The sequence below is a fragment of the Vitis riparia genome, chromosome 7 (genome assembly GCF_004353265.1).
Source record: "Vitis riparia cultivar Riparia Gloire de Montpellier isolate 1030 chromosome 7, EGFV_Vit.rip_1.0, whole genome shotgun sequence".
NCBI classification, from domain to species: Eukaryota; Viridiplantae; Streptophyta; class Magnoliopsida; order Vitales; family Vitaceae; genus Vitis; species Vitis riparia.
In genome coordinates, this window is record NC_048437.1 from 5367874 (window position 1) to 5383354 (window position 15481).

Sequence of the window (15481 nt, forward strand, 5' to 3'; positions counted from 1 at the left end):
CTAATAAAATTCAACAGAGTTTTCTCATGCAATATATTATCTCTTTCTTGCTTTCTTTTTCTCTCACTTTATTTTACAACATAAACTTTTTTTTTTTTTTTACACTTTTTTCTCTTCTTAGCTTTTTTTTCCTTATTTTATTTCGTTCATATTTTCCCTCAAATTTCCTGGAAGCCAAACATAACCTTAATATTTTTTTTCTTGATACATTTTGGGAAGATATAACCTTAATTTTTTGGAAAATAATTACTATATGATTTATCACATTTTTAGACAAGTATTTTCTGGAAATTAATGATTCGGCATCCCATACCTAAGCTTAAATGTACGTTAACTCTTTGATCCTCAATTCGGGTGATTGAGGGTACGACTATAGCGCGCCATCAACGAATTCGAAATTTATAAGATATATATACGGTATTGGCGATCCATTAAAAAAGACAGGCAAATCACAGCTTTAACAAGAGTAAAACGACGAGGTCGAAGTCGTTTCAAAGTCCTCATTCTCCACCACACTCACACCTTTAATTGGCCCGTCATTCAGAACGCATCACCGGCAAGTGACGTTCTCCTTCTCTCACCTCTCTCCTGCCATATTCAAAAACTCACTCTAAAGGGGAAGCCGAAGAGAACATCAAAATTCCCAAACCACCCCTCCCATGGACAAGAGGCTTCGATCCTCTCTCCAAGCGTCGCCGGAGTCCTTCCTCTCCTCTGCTACAAAGCTAGGGTTGAGGTCAGCAAAAGCCTCTCTCAAGAGCTTAATTCATGGCATCACCCCCTCCTCACCTCTCTCTTCTTCTCTCCCTCCCTCTCTCCATAACTCCATTTCTCACTCCATCGCTTCCTTTCAGAACCTTCGAGACTCCGGAAAGTCTCCTCCCTCGCCGCCGACAAAGCGTCGCCGGAGATCTTCTAGGCAGGCTAAGACTAGGGACGAAGAAGTCGAAGAAAATCACGAATCTGGAGTACTTCAAGATCTTCAGGTTCTTTCGCACATCGCGTTTTTATGCGTTTCGCACCCCAAGAACACGTTTTCTCCGGCGGACTTGTTGCCGGCAGTCCAGGTGTTGCACGATAATTTGATTCTCTTTGAGTCGGATTCGGTTTTGTTGTCGGAGATTGCGAATTTGTGTGAGGAGTGGTGGAAGGACGGGTTGGTGGGGAGAGAGACTCTAATTTCACAATCTCTCCCGTTTTTGCTGTCAAGGTCGTTGACTCTGAAGAAGAAGGTTGATGTGCATAGAGTGTACATGCTGCGCGAGGCGTTTGCGCTGTTTGATTTTGAGGATGAGAGTATCGAGGATTTGAAGCTTTTGATGATAAGGTGTGTCATTACGCCCCTCTATCTGAAGACCGAGGATGGAAGGAAGTTCGTCACCTTTATGTTCGGGTTAAGCCGTCAGCTTGTAAAAGAAGCATTGGCGATGATTCGATCTCAGATTCCGTTTGGGAGGAAGTCAATGTTGGAGACATATGGGGATATTGTTTTTCAGGCCTGGAAGCATGTTGAAGGGGAATCGCGGAATGAAATTGAGAATGGGTTTCTGCAGGGGTTGATTGAAGGCGCAATACATGCTAATTCTGGAGCATTGGCTGCCTCCATTAGGAGGGTTCTGGGAGGATTCGTAAACCAAAGAACCACCAATGGGGTCGAGAAACTTCTTTTTCGACTGACTGAGCCTGTGATATTTCGGTCACTACAGGTAATTAATCGCCTTTACCTTATAACACCCATGATGTTTTGAAGAGAGTAGACATGAGCTGTATAGCCTATAATGAGATAATGTATATGCCAGTCTTAGGATATGTTTGGTATTATGTCCTTGTTTGATTGCATATTTCTTGCATTTCTTTCCCTAGAGGATAAAGGAAAAAGAAAAGTACTTACAACCCATGAACACAGATGGTATGTAGTGATCACCAAGAGAATACAGGAAAAGGAAAAATACCCATATCCTTTATTGTAATTGTTCAATTGCATATTCCCTTATTGTGATTGTTGCTGCTAAAAAATCTCTCTCTCTCTCTCTCTCTCTCGCATCTTTCTGATGGCTCAGCAGAGACTGTAAGGGAGAAATTACTCTTAATAAGAGAGTGAACTGTGTTACTTAGTGTATCAAACTTGTTATATGTAGATACTCTTCAATTCTCCTGTGCTTTTTGTGGCAGGTTGCCAACTCAAATGTTCGGTTAAATTCATTGCATTTGCTTTTAGACTCATTCCCTCTCGAAGATCCTGATGCAACGAAAGAAACTAAAGATACAATGCTTGATAAACAGTTCTTTTTATTGGAGAGATTACTCTCAGATGATTGTCCAGAAATTAGAGTCGTTGCAGTTGAAGGATCCTGTCGCATCCTTCATTTGTTTTGGGAAATTATTCCTTCTTCAACCATTACAAAGATGATCACCAAAATTTTTGATGACATGTCGTCTGATAAATGCAATGAAGTCAGGCTTTCTACATTGAATGGTATTATGTATTTGCTTGGTAATCCCCAATCTCATGAAATTCTTAAAGTGCTTCTACCAAGACTGGGGCATCTGATTCTGGATCCTGCTCTTTCTGTAAGAGTTGCTATTGCTGATCTCCTTCTTCTTCTAAGGGATATCCGAACTTTCCAGTTTCATAAGGTATAGAATGCTCTCTTAAAATGTGAATTTTGTATCTGCTTTGGCCATTTTATATGCCCTTCTTCTTATTGGTTATTGATTATTCTTTGTTTCTTGCTGCAGGTCGTGGGCTTAGATGTATTATTATCAACACTTGCAGATGATCAGCCACCTGTTGCTCAGAAAATCACAAAACTTTTAATTCCATCATATTTTCCTTCCAAAGTGACTCCTGAAGAAGCATGCAAGCGCTGTGTCACACTTATAAAAAGGTCCCCCAAAGCTGGAGCACGGTTTTGTGAATTTGCTCTATCAGAAGGGGCATCTATGAAGTCTCTCTTGGAACTTGTCAAAGTTTTCATCAGTTTGGTCCTGTCACCAAAAAAGCTGCAGGGCGATCAGATTGAGAGTTTACTTGTTGGTGCTGCATACCTTTGCAACAACCTAGTGACTGAGCCATTGTACATAACTGCCCTTAAAGAGTTGTTTTCTGGTGGAAAACTGAAGCGCTTGTTTACTGCTGCGGAAACAGGGCCTGCTCAATCTTCTGTAGTCAACATTATTTCCTCCATCTCTCCTGATGATGCCGCTGAGTTTGTTGAAGAATGCATGGGCCTAGTCACAGATTGTAGTGGTTTATCTGAAAATACAGAAAGGCAAGAAGAAGTGAGGTCTGTCCACAAGCTAATGCTTTCTTGTGATTGGTTTGATGATATGTTTGATGTCCTAACAAGACTCTTGCAGAAAGCTGCCTATGGGTGCCATACCAAATTTGGCACTGAGATGCCAAAGCAATGTGTTCCTTCAGTGAAACGGAAGAAAACTAAGTCCTCTTTCAAAATTTCAGCTAAAGAGAAGCATGTTAGTGGAAAAAAATTGCCCAATATGTCCACATCCATATTTGAGGAGGCTTATCCAAATGCTGTAGGTGTAGCTTGGCAAATAATAGACTTGATTAAGTCTGAGGGCACTCGAATAGCTACATTAAGGTCTAAAACTCTAGAGTCAGCATTCTTCGCTTTAAAGGTCATTTCTGAAGTCAGCATCGTGCATTGTATGAATTATGAACATATGGATACAACTCCAATCTTGGCATATTCATCTCTTGCTCTGCATTTGACTCTTCAAAATATCAGCTCAATGGGTGCTAAGAATGAGGGATTTCATTTTTCAAGATCATCATCACTGGAGGCAAGTGATATTAATCTTACACGGTTTTTTGTTGGTATACTAATATTTTCATGGTTACTGATAGGTTTGAACTGCTATTTCTTGCTCTTTTTCTGCAGACAGTTTTGGAGCAGACTATGTATCATCTATTCAGTTGTATAGAGAAACTATTTCAAGCAGGTGATGCAGGAAAGTCTGCAAAACTGCCATCAGAACGTAAGAAGGATCATAAGAAGGCGGCTAATTCTTGTCGGCAAAAGCTTAGAGAACCTCAAACAGATCCTTGTAGCACAAGTGATGGTGGTAAGTATTGTTGGAAGGGCACAATTTCACACTTCTAAACTGGCACTCAGAAGATACTATTACTATTTAATTGAATGATAGGATGAGAAGTACCTTTTACTCTAAATCTAGGTCATGCACAACCTCAAACAGATCCTTCTAGCACAAGTGATGGTGGTAAGTACTGTTGGAAGGGCACAATTTCACACTTCTAAATTGGCACTCAGAAGATACTGTTACTATTTAATTGAATGATAGAAGTATTTTTTACTCTAAATCTAGGTAATGCACAAGCTCAAATGGAAAAGCTTCTTATTTCATTTTTTCATGTCACGGCTACTGTTAGATCTTTGGGAAAGCTGATACCAATGTACCATATAGCAATAAACCTTATGAAAGAAGCTATAGTTACACACCCAACCTTTAAGAATGATTCCAAACTCTTACTAGAATATAGGTGCATGATGGGCAGATGACAATATCCATTGAGTCTATCTTCTGTAATATTACTTGAGCTTGTATCCCATTTTTTTCTCTTCGGTGTCCCCCATCTCCTCTCACACGTGAAATTGAAAATAGTCTTCCCCCACTTTTGACACTAAACCTTGAAACAAAAGCAAAATATCAAATCACTGAAAAATCGGCCCACTGATAGCCACCTGGGCCCACACTTTTTCTTCTCAACTTCTTCTCCTGCTTATATATCCCATGTGCTATACCTTATCCTAATGATATTGAATTCAGCATATCGTGTTCCATGCATTTTTGTTTAGCACATCTCATCTCATCCCAACCTGAGCACTATGATCCACCACTGGGTTTCTCCAGCTTGCAAGAGTTCTTATTCCAATATTTGCTGCATTGGAATTTCAGGTATGTGCATTGCTCAAATCTAGAGTACTAATGAAGAGCCCTACAGTCTAGAAACTAGAAGTTAATTTGAGTCAGGAAAATGTTACTCTTAGACCAATTTTTTACAGCCTGAAGGGCTTATGTAGTTTGAATAGATCAAACCACATTATTTTGGTGAAATGAAAGGCGATATTAATGGCCACGCCATGGAGTAAAAATATTGGAGTGGAAAATTTCTCTCTATATCTTCTTCTTTTTGGTTAGGATCTTCATAATGTTTTTAGCACTGAAGCTATGCCTTTGTGCATGTTAACACATATATTCCTGATTGTCCATTTTGATGCCAATAGTTCATTTTGAACTGCGAGGAAACCTTTGTCTCCACTGTTTTAGACATCTTGGATGTCATTATCTATCAACTCTCTGTCTTTAACAGCCTGATTGTCTTGGAATAAAGGAATAAACTTTTAATTTCCAACCATCTGCATATGCACTATGTCTTTTTCCTTCCTAAAAATAAATTTCCATTTTTATATATTCATGTCCAAAATTTTGTATTGCATCTTTCTTACTTCTTTCTTTTATGACTGAATTTGATATATTTATTTAACTTTTATGTAGGAACCACTTTTTCTGAACCAAAAAGGATATCAAATGTGATGAAGATGCTCACTGCAGTGCTCAAGTTCATTGTTGATGCAGCTACAATGAGACTTGTTTCTAACGATGGAAGGTTCTTAAAGTTCACAACAATTTATATCCAATATACTATCTCCATTATAAGGCAACATTCTCAGGACCAATTGCAGTTCAATGACGATGATTTGAGGGGCACATTTCTGTGTCTGAAGAGCTCCTTAACCTACACAGCCAAGTTTCTCAATTTAGTCCTTGCAAATACCAATGAAGCTTCAACACCTCCACCAGAAGCTTACAATCTTGCCAACTACCTGCTTGATCTAATCATTTCAGTTGAATCATACTTGGGTTCTGTTTATGCAGTACGCCTTGTTACTGCTCTTAAGCCATGGCTACCTGATTTGGTTTTGGCATTAGGAGCTAGGCACATAATGAAACAAACTTCAGAAGAAGGAACACAGTTCACTGAATCTGAACAGAGTGAACTCCAATTACCATCATGGACCTCAACCTTAGCGAAGATTGAGCTTGATGAGCTTACTAATATCAGCCCAAATGAGGAGGCTGAAAGAGTTTCAGAACCAGGGAAACTTTCGTCCTTCAAGAAACTTATAGGAATGATGACTCTATTGCTGAGAGGAAACTCCAGTATATTAGATGCAGTGGGGAAGATTTTCATGACTGCTTCAGCTGTTGCACTGGAAAGAGAGGACTTCGGGTTGTTATTGGGACTCCTTCACTTTGTCTGTGTGAAATTAGTGGGACATGAACATAGAGGGTGGCGAGGACTTGATATGATGTTGGCTTCTCTGGAAGGCATCTATCCTGAAATTGAGAGACAAGTTGAGGAACCAAGGGGTAATGAACATGGACAGCAGAAATTACAAAAAGCAAGGGCACTTCTGGAACCCATTTGGATCAATTATACTTGTGAATCCGAGGGACCCTCTAAGATGGAAGAATAAATATGGAGTTAATGTCTACAACTTTCCGTAGTGAAACATAAAGCAGAAAGCATGTAATGTGTTAGGGGGATTACACTTCCTAGAATGGAGAAACGGTGATATTTTAGACAGCCATGTTTAGTGGGTGTTTCATAAGCAAACTTAATAACTTAAAATGATTTAATTAAATCATTAAGCAAATTAAATGTATTAAGTAAAATAATTTAATAGTATGACTTAAAAGTTAAAAATAATTTTAAATATTAAGTAAAAATAATTAATTTATTCTTAATTTTATATTTTTATTTTACCTTTTTATCTTCATTTGTCTTAATTATCTCTATAATCTTTTTTCATATTTCATGATGTTCATTATTATTCCACTTCCTTTACTTTTTAATTTATAAGAATAAATATATCAATTTAATAATTTAAAATAAGTTTTAAGTTAATTTTATTAAATAATTTTAATACTTAAAATAAGAATTAAATAATAAATTTTAAATTAATAATTTAAATGTAACTTAATTCAAAATTAACTTAAAACATTAAATAATTAAACAATAAATATTAAACTTTACCAAACACAGTATCAAAATATATCCCTACATTAGTATTGATGAGAATAGTTTTAAAATTCATATTTTTTGTTGACCAATATTACAAATTTACGAATTCTATCAATTCTCATAACAATATATATATATATATATATATATATATATATATATATATATATATATATATAATGTGTAATATTATTTATTTTATCATTTCTTTATAAAAAAAAATCAATTTTTCATAAATTTTAATGAATTTTCATCTCTTTAACCAATTTTGTCTCACTAAATATTTTGTTTTTTTAGAATTTGCCTATGATATTTTCAACAAATTTCCATGCCCATGACCATTTCTTAGGAATCATTTAACTAAACAAAACCATTGCAATCTACTGAGACATTATTCACAAGTTAGAAATAATTAGAACTGGCAGTTATAAACAAGAATAAAGAAGAGTAAATAGTAAATACCACAAGAACAAAATACCAGAAACTTAACAAAAGAATTTCCTTCACTAATCATAAACAACAAAAGAGGATAAATGGTATCAGAATAAAATTACAAGAAACTTAACAAAAGAATTTCCCATTACTGAAAAATAAAATGCTAACATCTGAAGTTACATCTTGCAGCCAAGCAGAGGACCCTATTCTTCTTTAGGTTTCCACAAAAAGCTAATAAAAACAAAGAAAACGTTGAATCTTACAATAATTGGAGTTCAGTTATGCTTGTAAAATGACAAGTCAACCTTTTGAGGTTTCTAAACCCATCAAGACATGCAATAAGCCCTATTCCAAGGAAAGGCGCACAAAATTTAAAAATCAGCATCTCTCACTCATTGACTTGCCACAGGGATCATCTTTAAGGCCGCAGCGATTGGCATGCCTAGGAACCCAATAAAAACACTGAGGAACCATTGGGATAGAGTGAGAGGCGATGTGTTTGCATATGTACCCAGGTACTCGATGATTATGATCTGGAAAAAGACGGTGGAAGTGAGAACAGCAGCAAATACATAGTTATCCAGTATGCCTTTGAATACATTGATTTTCTCCATTTCTCGGGAGCTTATCTCATTGAAAACCTGCAGAATTAAGCCATGATCCTTTTCATAAGTTAGATGTCCTCAACAGGGCTACAAACTGAGATATCTTGAATTAAGAAAGGACACCTCAGAAGAGTTTAATAGTCAAAAACCAGAAAATAAATTAGTAGACATATTAGTGGAAAGGCTTTCATCTAATAGCCCTCTCACGTGATCAAGAAGATGGGTGAACTGAGAACCTAACAAGGAGTGGAACAAATCAGCAGAAGATCCAGTGAAAATATTCAGTTGTAAATAGTAAATGTAATGAATTCCAATCTTCTGAAAGTCAATCCAAATTAACATATTTTTCAGAAAATACGCCAGGTTAAGCCTGTTGAGTTATCTGGTATTGAACACAATGGAAATAAAAATGTTATCCCTAATATGATAAATGGGCTAGGGGCCCCGATATTATCTTTTCATGCTTTACAGTGAAAGAACATGTTTCCGTTTCTTTTGCAACTCATGGGAAGGAAGGGATAATAATAAATTTGGAAAACTCAGTCCTTTAAGAAAGGGAATTTGTATTAGTTGCAATTAAAGTAGGATTAGTATTATTTGGAATTAAATTAGGATTAATATTAATTAGAATTAAATTATGATTACTATTTGTTTGAGTCAAATTAGGATTAGCTAGTTAGGTTACAAGATAATAAGAATTAGAGTCATAATAAGTTATTAGAATCCAAATGAACTTTAGATTTCTTAAAAAAACCTATAAATAAAGCTCATCGATATAAATCAAAAGGATGAATTGATTGATGTTAATAATATTATATTTTTTTCATTGCAATTGTTGCAAACCTCAATGATAAGACTCCAATGATTTTCTTCTAGGTGAAACTCCTTGAAGGTCTTAGTGAGACTTTAAGGTTTCCATCTTTTTTTCTCTACCATAAGCTTCATTCCTTGTTCCTCTTCTTATACTCTAAAATTAAAACCCTAACCCACCTACTTTTGAGTGTAGGCAACCATCCTAGAGTTGTTCTACATCACAACCTCTAGTCATTTAAATGAGAATTTATTTGGGCAAAGTCAATTTACTCATAGGATGCATGTGATAAGATAAATTCTAAATCATAATTTGAAATACCAAACAGAACCTGTTATGAAAAAAAAAAGCTAAACTTGCCTATCATAATCTACCATTCATTTATCACATAGATGCTTGAAACAAAGTTTACAAAGAGGACTTCCAAAAGTACCTGGCAGAAGACAAATGAGTTGAAAATAAGTGTCTTCAGGATCAGATCAGAATCAGGGCCATTGAGCTGAAATAGTGCTTTCCCTTCTACCTGAAGATACCATATTACCAGAAACTGATATAGGGACTGGCCTAGGATATTTCTCCACATGACATTACTGATAAAATTTCCTCTTCTTCCAACTGGTGCTCTCTTCATTAATTCATCAGTAGGTGGCTCAGTTGCTAATGCAAGAGCTCCCAGTGTATCCATGATCATGTTGACCCACAGAAGCTGAACAGCCGTGAGAGGAGCATTTCCTGAAGTGTTTGAAAAAAAAAAAAGGAATAAAAAAAAATGTAGGGAGAAAAAAGAAGTTTATTTGACAAAACAAGGAAGTAACTTTGAAATGGAAGAAGCAAGATGGGGTCTTCTTACCTGTCAAACAAGCTGAAGAGAAGTTGACTATTAATGCAACCACATTAACCGTAAGTTGGAACTGTACAAATTTTTGAATATTTATGTAGACTGAACGTCCCCATTTGGCCACAGTCGCAATTGTGGAGAAATTATCATCCAAGATGATTACATCAGCACTCTCTTTAGCCACCTGAAGTTCATGGACAGAATTAATTAGAATTTGGTACTGTTCACAATGGAGGAAGTGCAAACAATGAGAATTTGTAGATTGTATCAATGACTTTTATTTATATCTAAGCTATACACATCTCTAATAGATGCCAAAATAATAAAGATAATGGAATGAATTCCCCTGATTTTTCAATCAAGATAACCGACCACATAAGTCTTATCAACTAGCTCATTGCAGGTACACGTGCCTATTTTTTCAATTAGCAGTACAGTCAATGCTGTATTAGGAAAGGCATAATACACTTACCTCAGTTCCAGCAATGCCCATTGCCAGCCCAATATCTGCCTCATGAAGTGCTGGTGCATCATTTGTTCCATCACCGGTCACAGCAACAACTTCACCAAATGTGGTTCTTAAGTGTTTCACCAGTGTATGCTTGTCCAAAGGTGAAGATCGAGCCATTACCTATTGAGGGGAAAAAAATTGTATTCACAGATCAGATGAACAATTCTTACTACTTTAGTATTCTAGTTTCAACATGCTCTGAAGATAAAGATGTAGGAAGGACCTGAATTTTGGGAATTAGTTCAAACAATTCTTCTTCGCTCTTCTCTCTAAAATCTGGACCTTCGATGGCTATACCATCATCAGTGAGAATTCCACATTCTCTAGCAATAGCCTTGGCAGTATTTATGTTGTCACCTGTAACCATCCTTACAGTAATGCCAGCTGAGCGACAAATTGCAACGGACTCCTTAACACCTGGGCGAACAGGATCTTTGATACCCACAATACCTATACAGGTATATCCCGAAAGAGGAATAGGATCATTGGGGGAAAACCCATTCTCCAGTTCCATATAGGCAAGGCATAGAGTTCGAAGTGCTTCACTAGCAAATTGATTGATTGTAGCCTTAAGATGGTCAATAGATGCTTCATCAAGGGGAACAACCTCACCATTAGAATCGATCATCTTGTCACAGGCAGCCAAAATAATTTCTGAAGCACCTTTAGTATGGGCTCGCAGACCTCCTTCTGGAAGTTCTAGCACTACACCCATTCGCTTCTTTGTTGAATTGAATGGCTCAACCTTAATTATTTTGGGTGCTTGTCGCTCTCCTTGAAAGTCTCCACCAAGGAACAATCCAAACTCCAGCAAAGCAGCATCAGTGGGCGATCCCAGTATCTCAAGCTTCCCTTCTTTGTTAATCACGACTTCTCCACCAGAGTTATTAAATATCGATTGTAGCAGAAGTTTCACAGTAGAATCTGGGATTTCAGAACAGAAACTAGAAGCATTGCTCTGTCGGTCCACATCCTTCACATTCATACAAATGCATGATTTCACAACAGTCATGTGGTTAGTAGTTAGAGTCCCAGTCTTGTCACTGCAGATACATGTTGCAGAACCCATCGTCTCACAAGCTGCCAGATGGCGGACGAGTGCCTTGTCATTCATCATCTTCTTCATTGCGAAAGCAAGGCTCAATGTGACAGCCAAAGGCAGCCCCTCAGGGACTGCGACAACAACAATTGTAACAGCAATGGCAAAGAATTCCAACATTTCCAATGCATCATCTCCTGACCAACTCCTGTGGGTCCCCTCTCCCAGTTTACGGCTAAACAATCCTTGAACCAGAACCGCAAATGTCACCACAGCAAAGAAAAGGCCTATCTTCCCAATAAAGGTTGCCACTCCATTCAATTTAACTTGCAATGGAGTCTCATCATCTCCCCCTTCACTAAGAGTGGCCATCAATTTACCCCATTGGGTTCTCATTCCAACAGTAGTAATCATCATCTTGCATGATCCATCTTGAACCTTAGTTCCAGACAGCAGAAAAGGATTTTCTGCACTTACCATTACTGGTTCACTCTCTCCAGTTAAACTTGATTCATCAATTGACACACAAAATCCTGAAACAAAAAGTCCATCAGCAGGGACCTGGTCTCCAATAGAAAGATGCACAATATCACCAGGAAGCAAATCATATATCGACATTTTGTGCCTATATCCATTCCTTGTGACCTGAATGGAGATCTTCTTCTTCTCTTTGTCCAAATCCCTAAACTGTAAAGATTGCCGATAATCACTTGTTGCCGTGACTAACACAACCAACAAGATACTAGCAACAATCCCAAGGCCATCATGGGCCCCCACCGGCCACCCTTCCATTGCAATGCCAACTATCAGAGACACAAGCGCACACACAGCAAGGATTATGAGTGTCATGTCATGAAGGGCTTCCCAAACAAATACCAAGAAGCCTCGAGCTTGAGTTTCAGTGAATTTATTTATCCCATAAATCTCTTGTCTGTGATTCAGCAATTTATTGTCGGCAGTAAGCCCATTGGTTGTACTTGTGGATAGCTTTTCTGCAATACCATCTACCCCACCATGAATTTTCAGCTTCTTTACATCATGGCCTTCGACAATGGATCCCAATTCATCAGCACAAATCTGAAAACCTGCAGCTTTGATTTCCTCAGGTACAACATAGTCGCTGACAGGTACACCTGCAAATATCCCAAGAGGAATCAATTTGGAGAACCGTTTAAGTTTTAACATAATAAATATTAGATATAATTGATTTCAGAAGAAGCTCACCTTGGATAAATTGAAATGCTGCTTTGGAAACCAATACCGCAATTCTCAATTTCTCCTACATATGAATGCAGAAAAGAGTTAGTCACTTAACAATACAGAGGGCAAATTCTCATAGTTATGGTAAAAAAGATATTATGTGTTGGCAAAGTCTTCTTCACTGAAGTTGAGAATTAAAAAGTTCATTGGAAAAACAACTTGGGCAAATAAAAGTACTGAGCAATAAATCCAGGAATGACGGGAGAAAGTAAGAACTGGAATCAAATGAGAGAAATCAAAGCTTTGGTAGTTTTTAATTCTTGAGCACATCTATCATTCTTGAATACTCAAAAGATTTTGGTAGTTTTTAAGTGTTTAAGATGATCTTGAAAGAGGCATGATAAACTTGACCACGTTTATCAAAATATTTTGGTAACTTCCTAGTGCCCAAGATAATCTTGAATCTTCATCTCAACTCAATGAAACCTAATCCTCGCTATTTCCGTTTCCGTTTCCGTTCAGCTGAACCTTTGCATCCTTCTACTTCACAATTATTATTAAAAAAAAAAAAAAAATGGAGTGCAGAAGGTTGTGGGATTGGGTGAAAAAATTGCTTGTAGACGCGTTTTAAGACTCTCACGCTAACGACAATATCTAAACGGTTTGGGAACGCGTTTTAAGACCCTCTCGCGGCCCACAATATCTAAACGATTAGGAGGATGTTACAAACTGGGAGCGGCTGTTGCAAAGGGTTTGAGAAAGGAACGAGATTTAAAACCCATAGCCTCCCAAAAAATAAATGCCCATATTCAAGTTCCAGATCAAATCCAATATTTAGGTTTCCAATAGGAGAGCTTATTTACAAATAAAAGGCAAATGTAATGAATTAGAGAGGAGACCTGATTGGTGCGGCGCATAGCAGCCGCCTCGCCACGCTTGGAGAGGTTGGCAGTGAAGCGGAACCTTCGCTTGGGGTTCTTGACAACACTGCAAAGATTCCTCCATCTCTGCAACACCTCATCCGACGAATGCTTTGGCTTCACGCCTGAGAAGTTCTCGTCCAAATAGCTTTCCATCACTAGCTCTTGTAATCGCTTTTGTAACTTGTTTCTCTACCTCCACAACCACACTCCTCCCTCATTCAAATACCCTTCCCCCCCGTCCAAACGAAACCACCAAGAAAATTCTCTAAAGCCTCCTACCTCCTAAGTGCGCTTTACATTCCCAGAAACTACCAGCAGAAACCCCCACCGCGTCACCCGCTCGATCTTATTGTAATATACGAATACAACAAATTTACCGCTCAGATCCGAAACAGACGAAATTATGAGGAAGACGAAGAAGACGATCCGCTCTTCTAGTTCTTCGGCAAATGGAACCGACTGCCCGAGTCAATTCCGGCATAACGCTTACTTGACGAGTTGGTATTTCAAATTTGCTCTAGTGGTGGCCCCACGCGGTTACGCGCTTGTAAGACCTACATTTATTTATTGACGATGTCTTTATGACAAAAATATACTTTTATATTTTAACTAAATTATTATTAGTAATTTAGGGCAAGTAATTGTTTTAAAAAATAGTTTTTATTTTTAAAAATAAAAATAAATATTTTTAAATAACATCTTTTAATTATTTTTACTTATTTTCTAAAAATTATTTTAAAAAATAATTATATAAATACATAAAATAATTAAAAATAAAACACCACACATAAAATTTATTTTTATTCTATAAAAAAATAAAAAATAATTTTCAACCTTAATTTTTTTTTTTTTTAATGTTAAGTGTGATTATTATAGGTCGTTGCTTGCGTTGAAATGAAACCACATGGGTAGATGCTTTGCCATACCAAAAGTTGACCTCAGGTTATGCTTCCTTGTCCTTGTGATTATGACCCATGATGAGTTTCCCATCACTTGTTACAACATTAATTTCAGAATGTATTTGACAATAATTCAGAAAGTATTCTCGTTCTTTCTAATTTCAAAAACACTAAAAACATTTTGAAATTTTATAAGGGGCTGCTAAAACTTATTGAAGGAATCCGCGTTAACGAATGACGAGGTTTGAATGATGTTGGTCTAGTCTAAGAGAACTCGTCAGAGTACCCGAACCTGCAACTCAATTTGGCTTCCATTTCACGTTGCCGTCCAAACTATAAAAATGGTCGGTCTTTCCCCACCGGCTCCTCTAAGGAAAGTCTTAATGCGTTGGCGTTCCCTGTGGACGGAATCTTTCGAGGAAACTCTCCTCCAGTTTACTTTGGTCACGGTTGGTTCCAGGAAAATGCTCATCATGATTGGTTTCCAGAAAAGTGTACTGAAAACTTACGAGAAGGTGCAAGAATCGAGAATAAAGAGGAAATTTATGGAAAATTTAAAAGAAAATGTAAGGAAAGAGAGTAAGGAGGAAAATTTAAAGAGAAAACGTGAAGAAGGGGAATAAAGAGTAGAAGAAAAAAAAATCAAAGTCAATAAATCTTGTTTATTTTTTATTTTAAATTCATTTAATTTATTTTAATCTATCAATAAAAATATTAAATATTTTAAAAATACATCAATTTTTATTTATTTTTATTTTTTTATATTTTTCTTGAAATAACGAGAAAATCATTTTTTTTTAGTAATTTTTTTAATACTTTCAAAAAAACCAAACATGACCTAAAGCCTAGGAAAAAAAATATTTATAAAAACAAATGGTTTTCTTATATTTAGTTTCACAAAATATATATAAAAAAATCACATTTAATTAAAGTTAATTTGAAATTTATATGTTGTTAAATTACTTAATCTTGTTTTAATAGATAAAAATAAGTTATTAAATTTAAATCTATTTTTATTTTCTTTTTTTCTTTTTTTCTATTTTCTTTCCTTCATATTTTTTTCCAACTTTCCAATAATCAAACTTAGTTTAAGGCTTTTTTTTATTCCCATAAAGAAAAAAAGGAAAAAATTTTGAAGGAAAGGAAAA

General features: G+C 36.5%; 2 protein-coding genes across 2 annotated transcripts; one reads left to right on the forward strand and one right to left on the reverse strand.

Annotated features, from left to right (window-relative positions):
- Positions 1 to 633: 633 nt before the first annotated feature.
- LOC117919403 lies at positions 634 to 6638 on the forward strand. The gene is made up of 5 exons (XM_034836593.1): positions 634 to 1706; positions 2173 to 2637; positions 2740 to 3807; positions 3906 to 4089; positions 5542 to 6638. Exons 1-5 carry the CDS (start codon positions 660 to 662, stop codon positions 6522 to 6524), a joined length of 3747 nt encoding a protein of 1248 aa, XP_034692484.1. The 5' UTR covers positions 634 to 659; the 3' UTR covers positions 6525 to 6638.
- Positions 6639 to 7557: 919 nt separating this feature from the next.
- On the reverse strand, positions 7558 to 13910 carry LOC117918281 (calcium-transporting ATPase 2, plasma membrane-type-like). Its single transcript, XM_034834798.1, has 7 exons — positions 13411 to 13910; positions 12536 to 12590; positions 10496 to 12444; positions 10234 to 10392; positions 9774 to 9945; positions 9357 to 9655; positions 7558 to 8148 (listed from the first exon to the last, which is right to left on the reverse strand). Exons 1-7 carry the CDS (start codon positions 13585 to 13587, stop codon positions 7900 to 7902), a joined length of 3060 nt encoding a protein of 1019 aa, XP_034690689.1. The 5' UTR covers positions 13588 to 13910; the 3' UTR covers positions 7558 to 7899.
- Positions 13911 to 15481: the final 1571 nt, after the last annotated feature.

Bases quoted from the DNA above. Each gene is read 5' to 3' on its own strand.
- LOC117919403 (XM_034836593.1), top strand. From the start codon at position 660: ATGGACAAGAGGCTTCGATCCTCTCTCCAAGCGTCGCCGGAGTCCTTC. The intron at 1,707-2,172 runs GTAATTAATCGC...TTTTTGTGGCAG, and splicing joins TGATATTTCGGTCACTACAG to GTTGCCAACTCAAATGTTCG. The intron at 4,090-5,541 runs GTAAGTATTGTT...ACTTTTATGTAG, and splicing joins TTGTAGCACAAGTGATGGTG to GAACCACTTTTTCTGAACCA.
- LOC117918281 (XM_034834798.1), bottom strand. From the start codon at position 13,587: ATGGAAAGCTATTTGGACGAGAACTTCTCAGGCGTGAAGCCAAAGCAT. The intron at 10,393-10,495 runs GTCCTTCCTACA...TCCCCTCAATAG, and splicing joins AACTAATTCCCAAAATTCAG to GTAATGGCTCGATCTTCACC. The intron at 8,149-9,356 runs GTACTTTTGGAA...TTAATTCTGCAG, and splicing joins ACTCATTTGTCTTCTGCCAG to GTTTTCAATGAGATAAGCTC.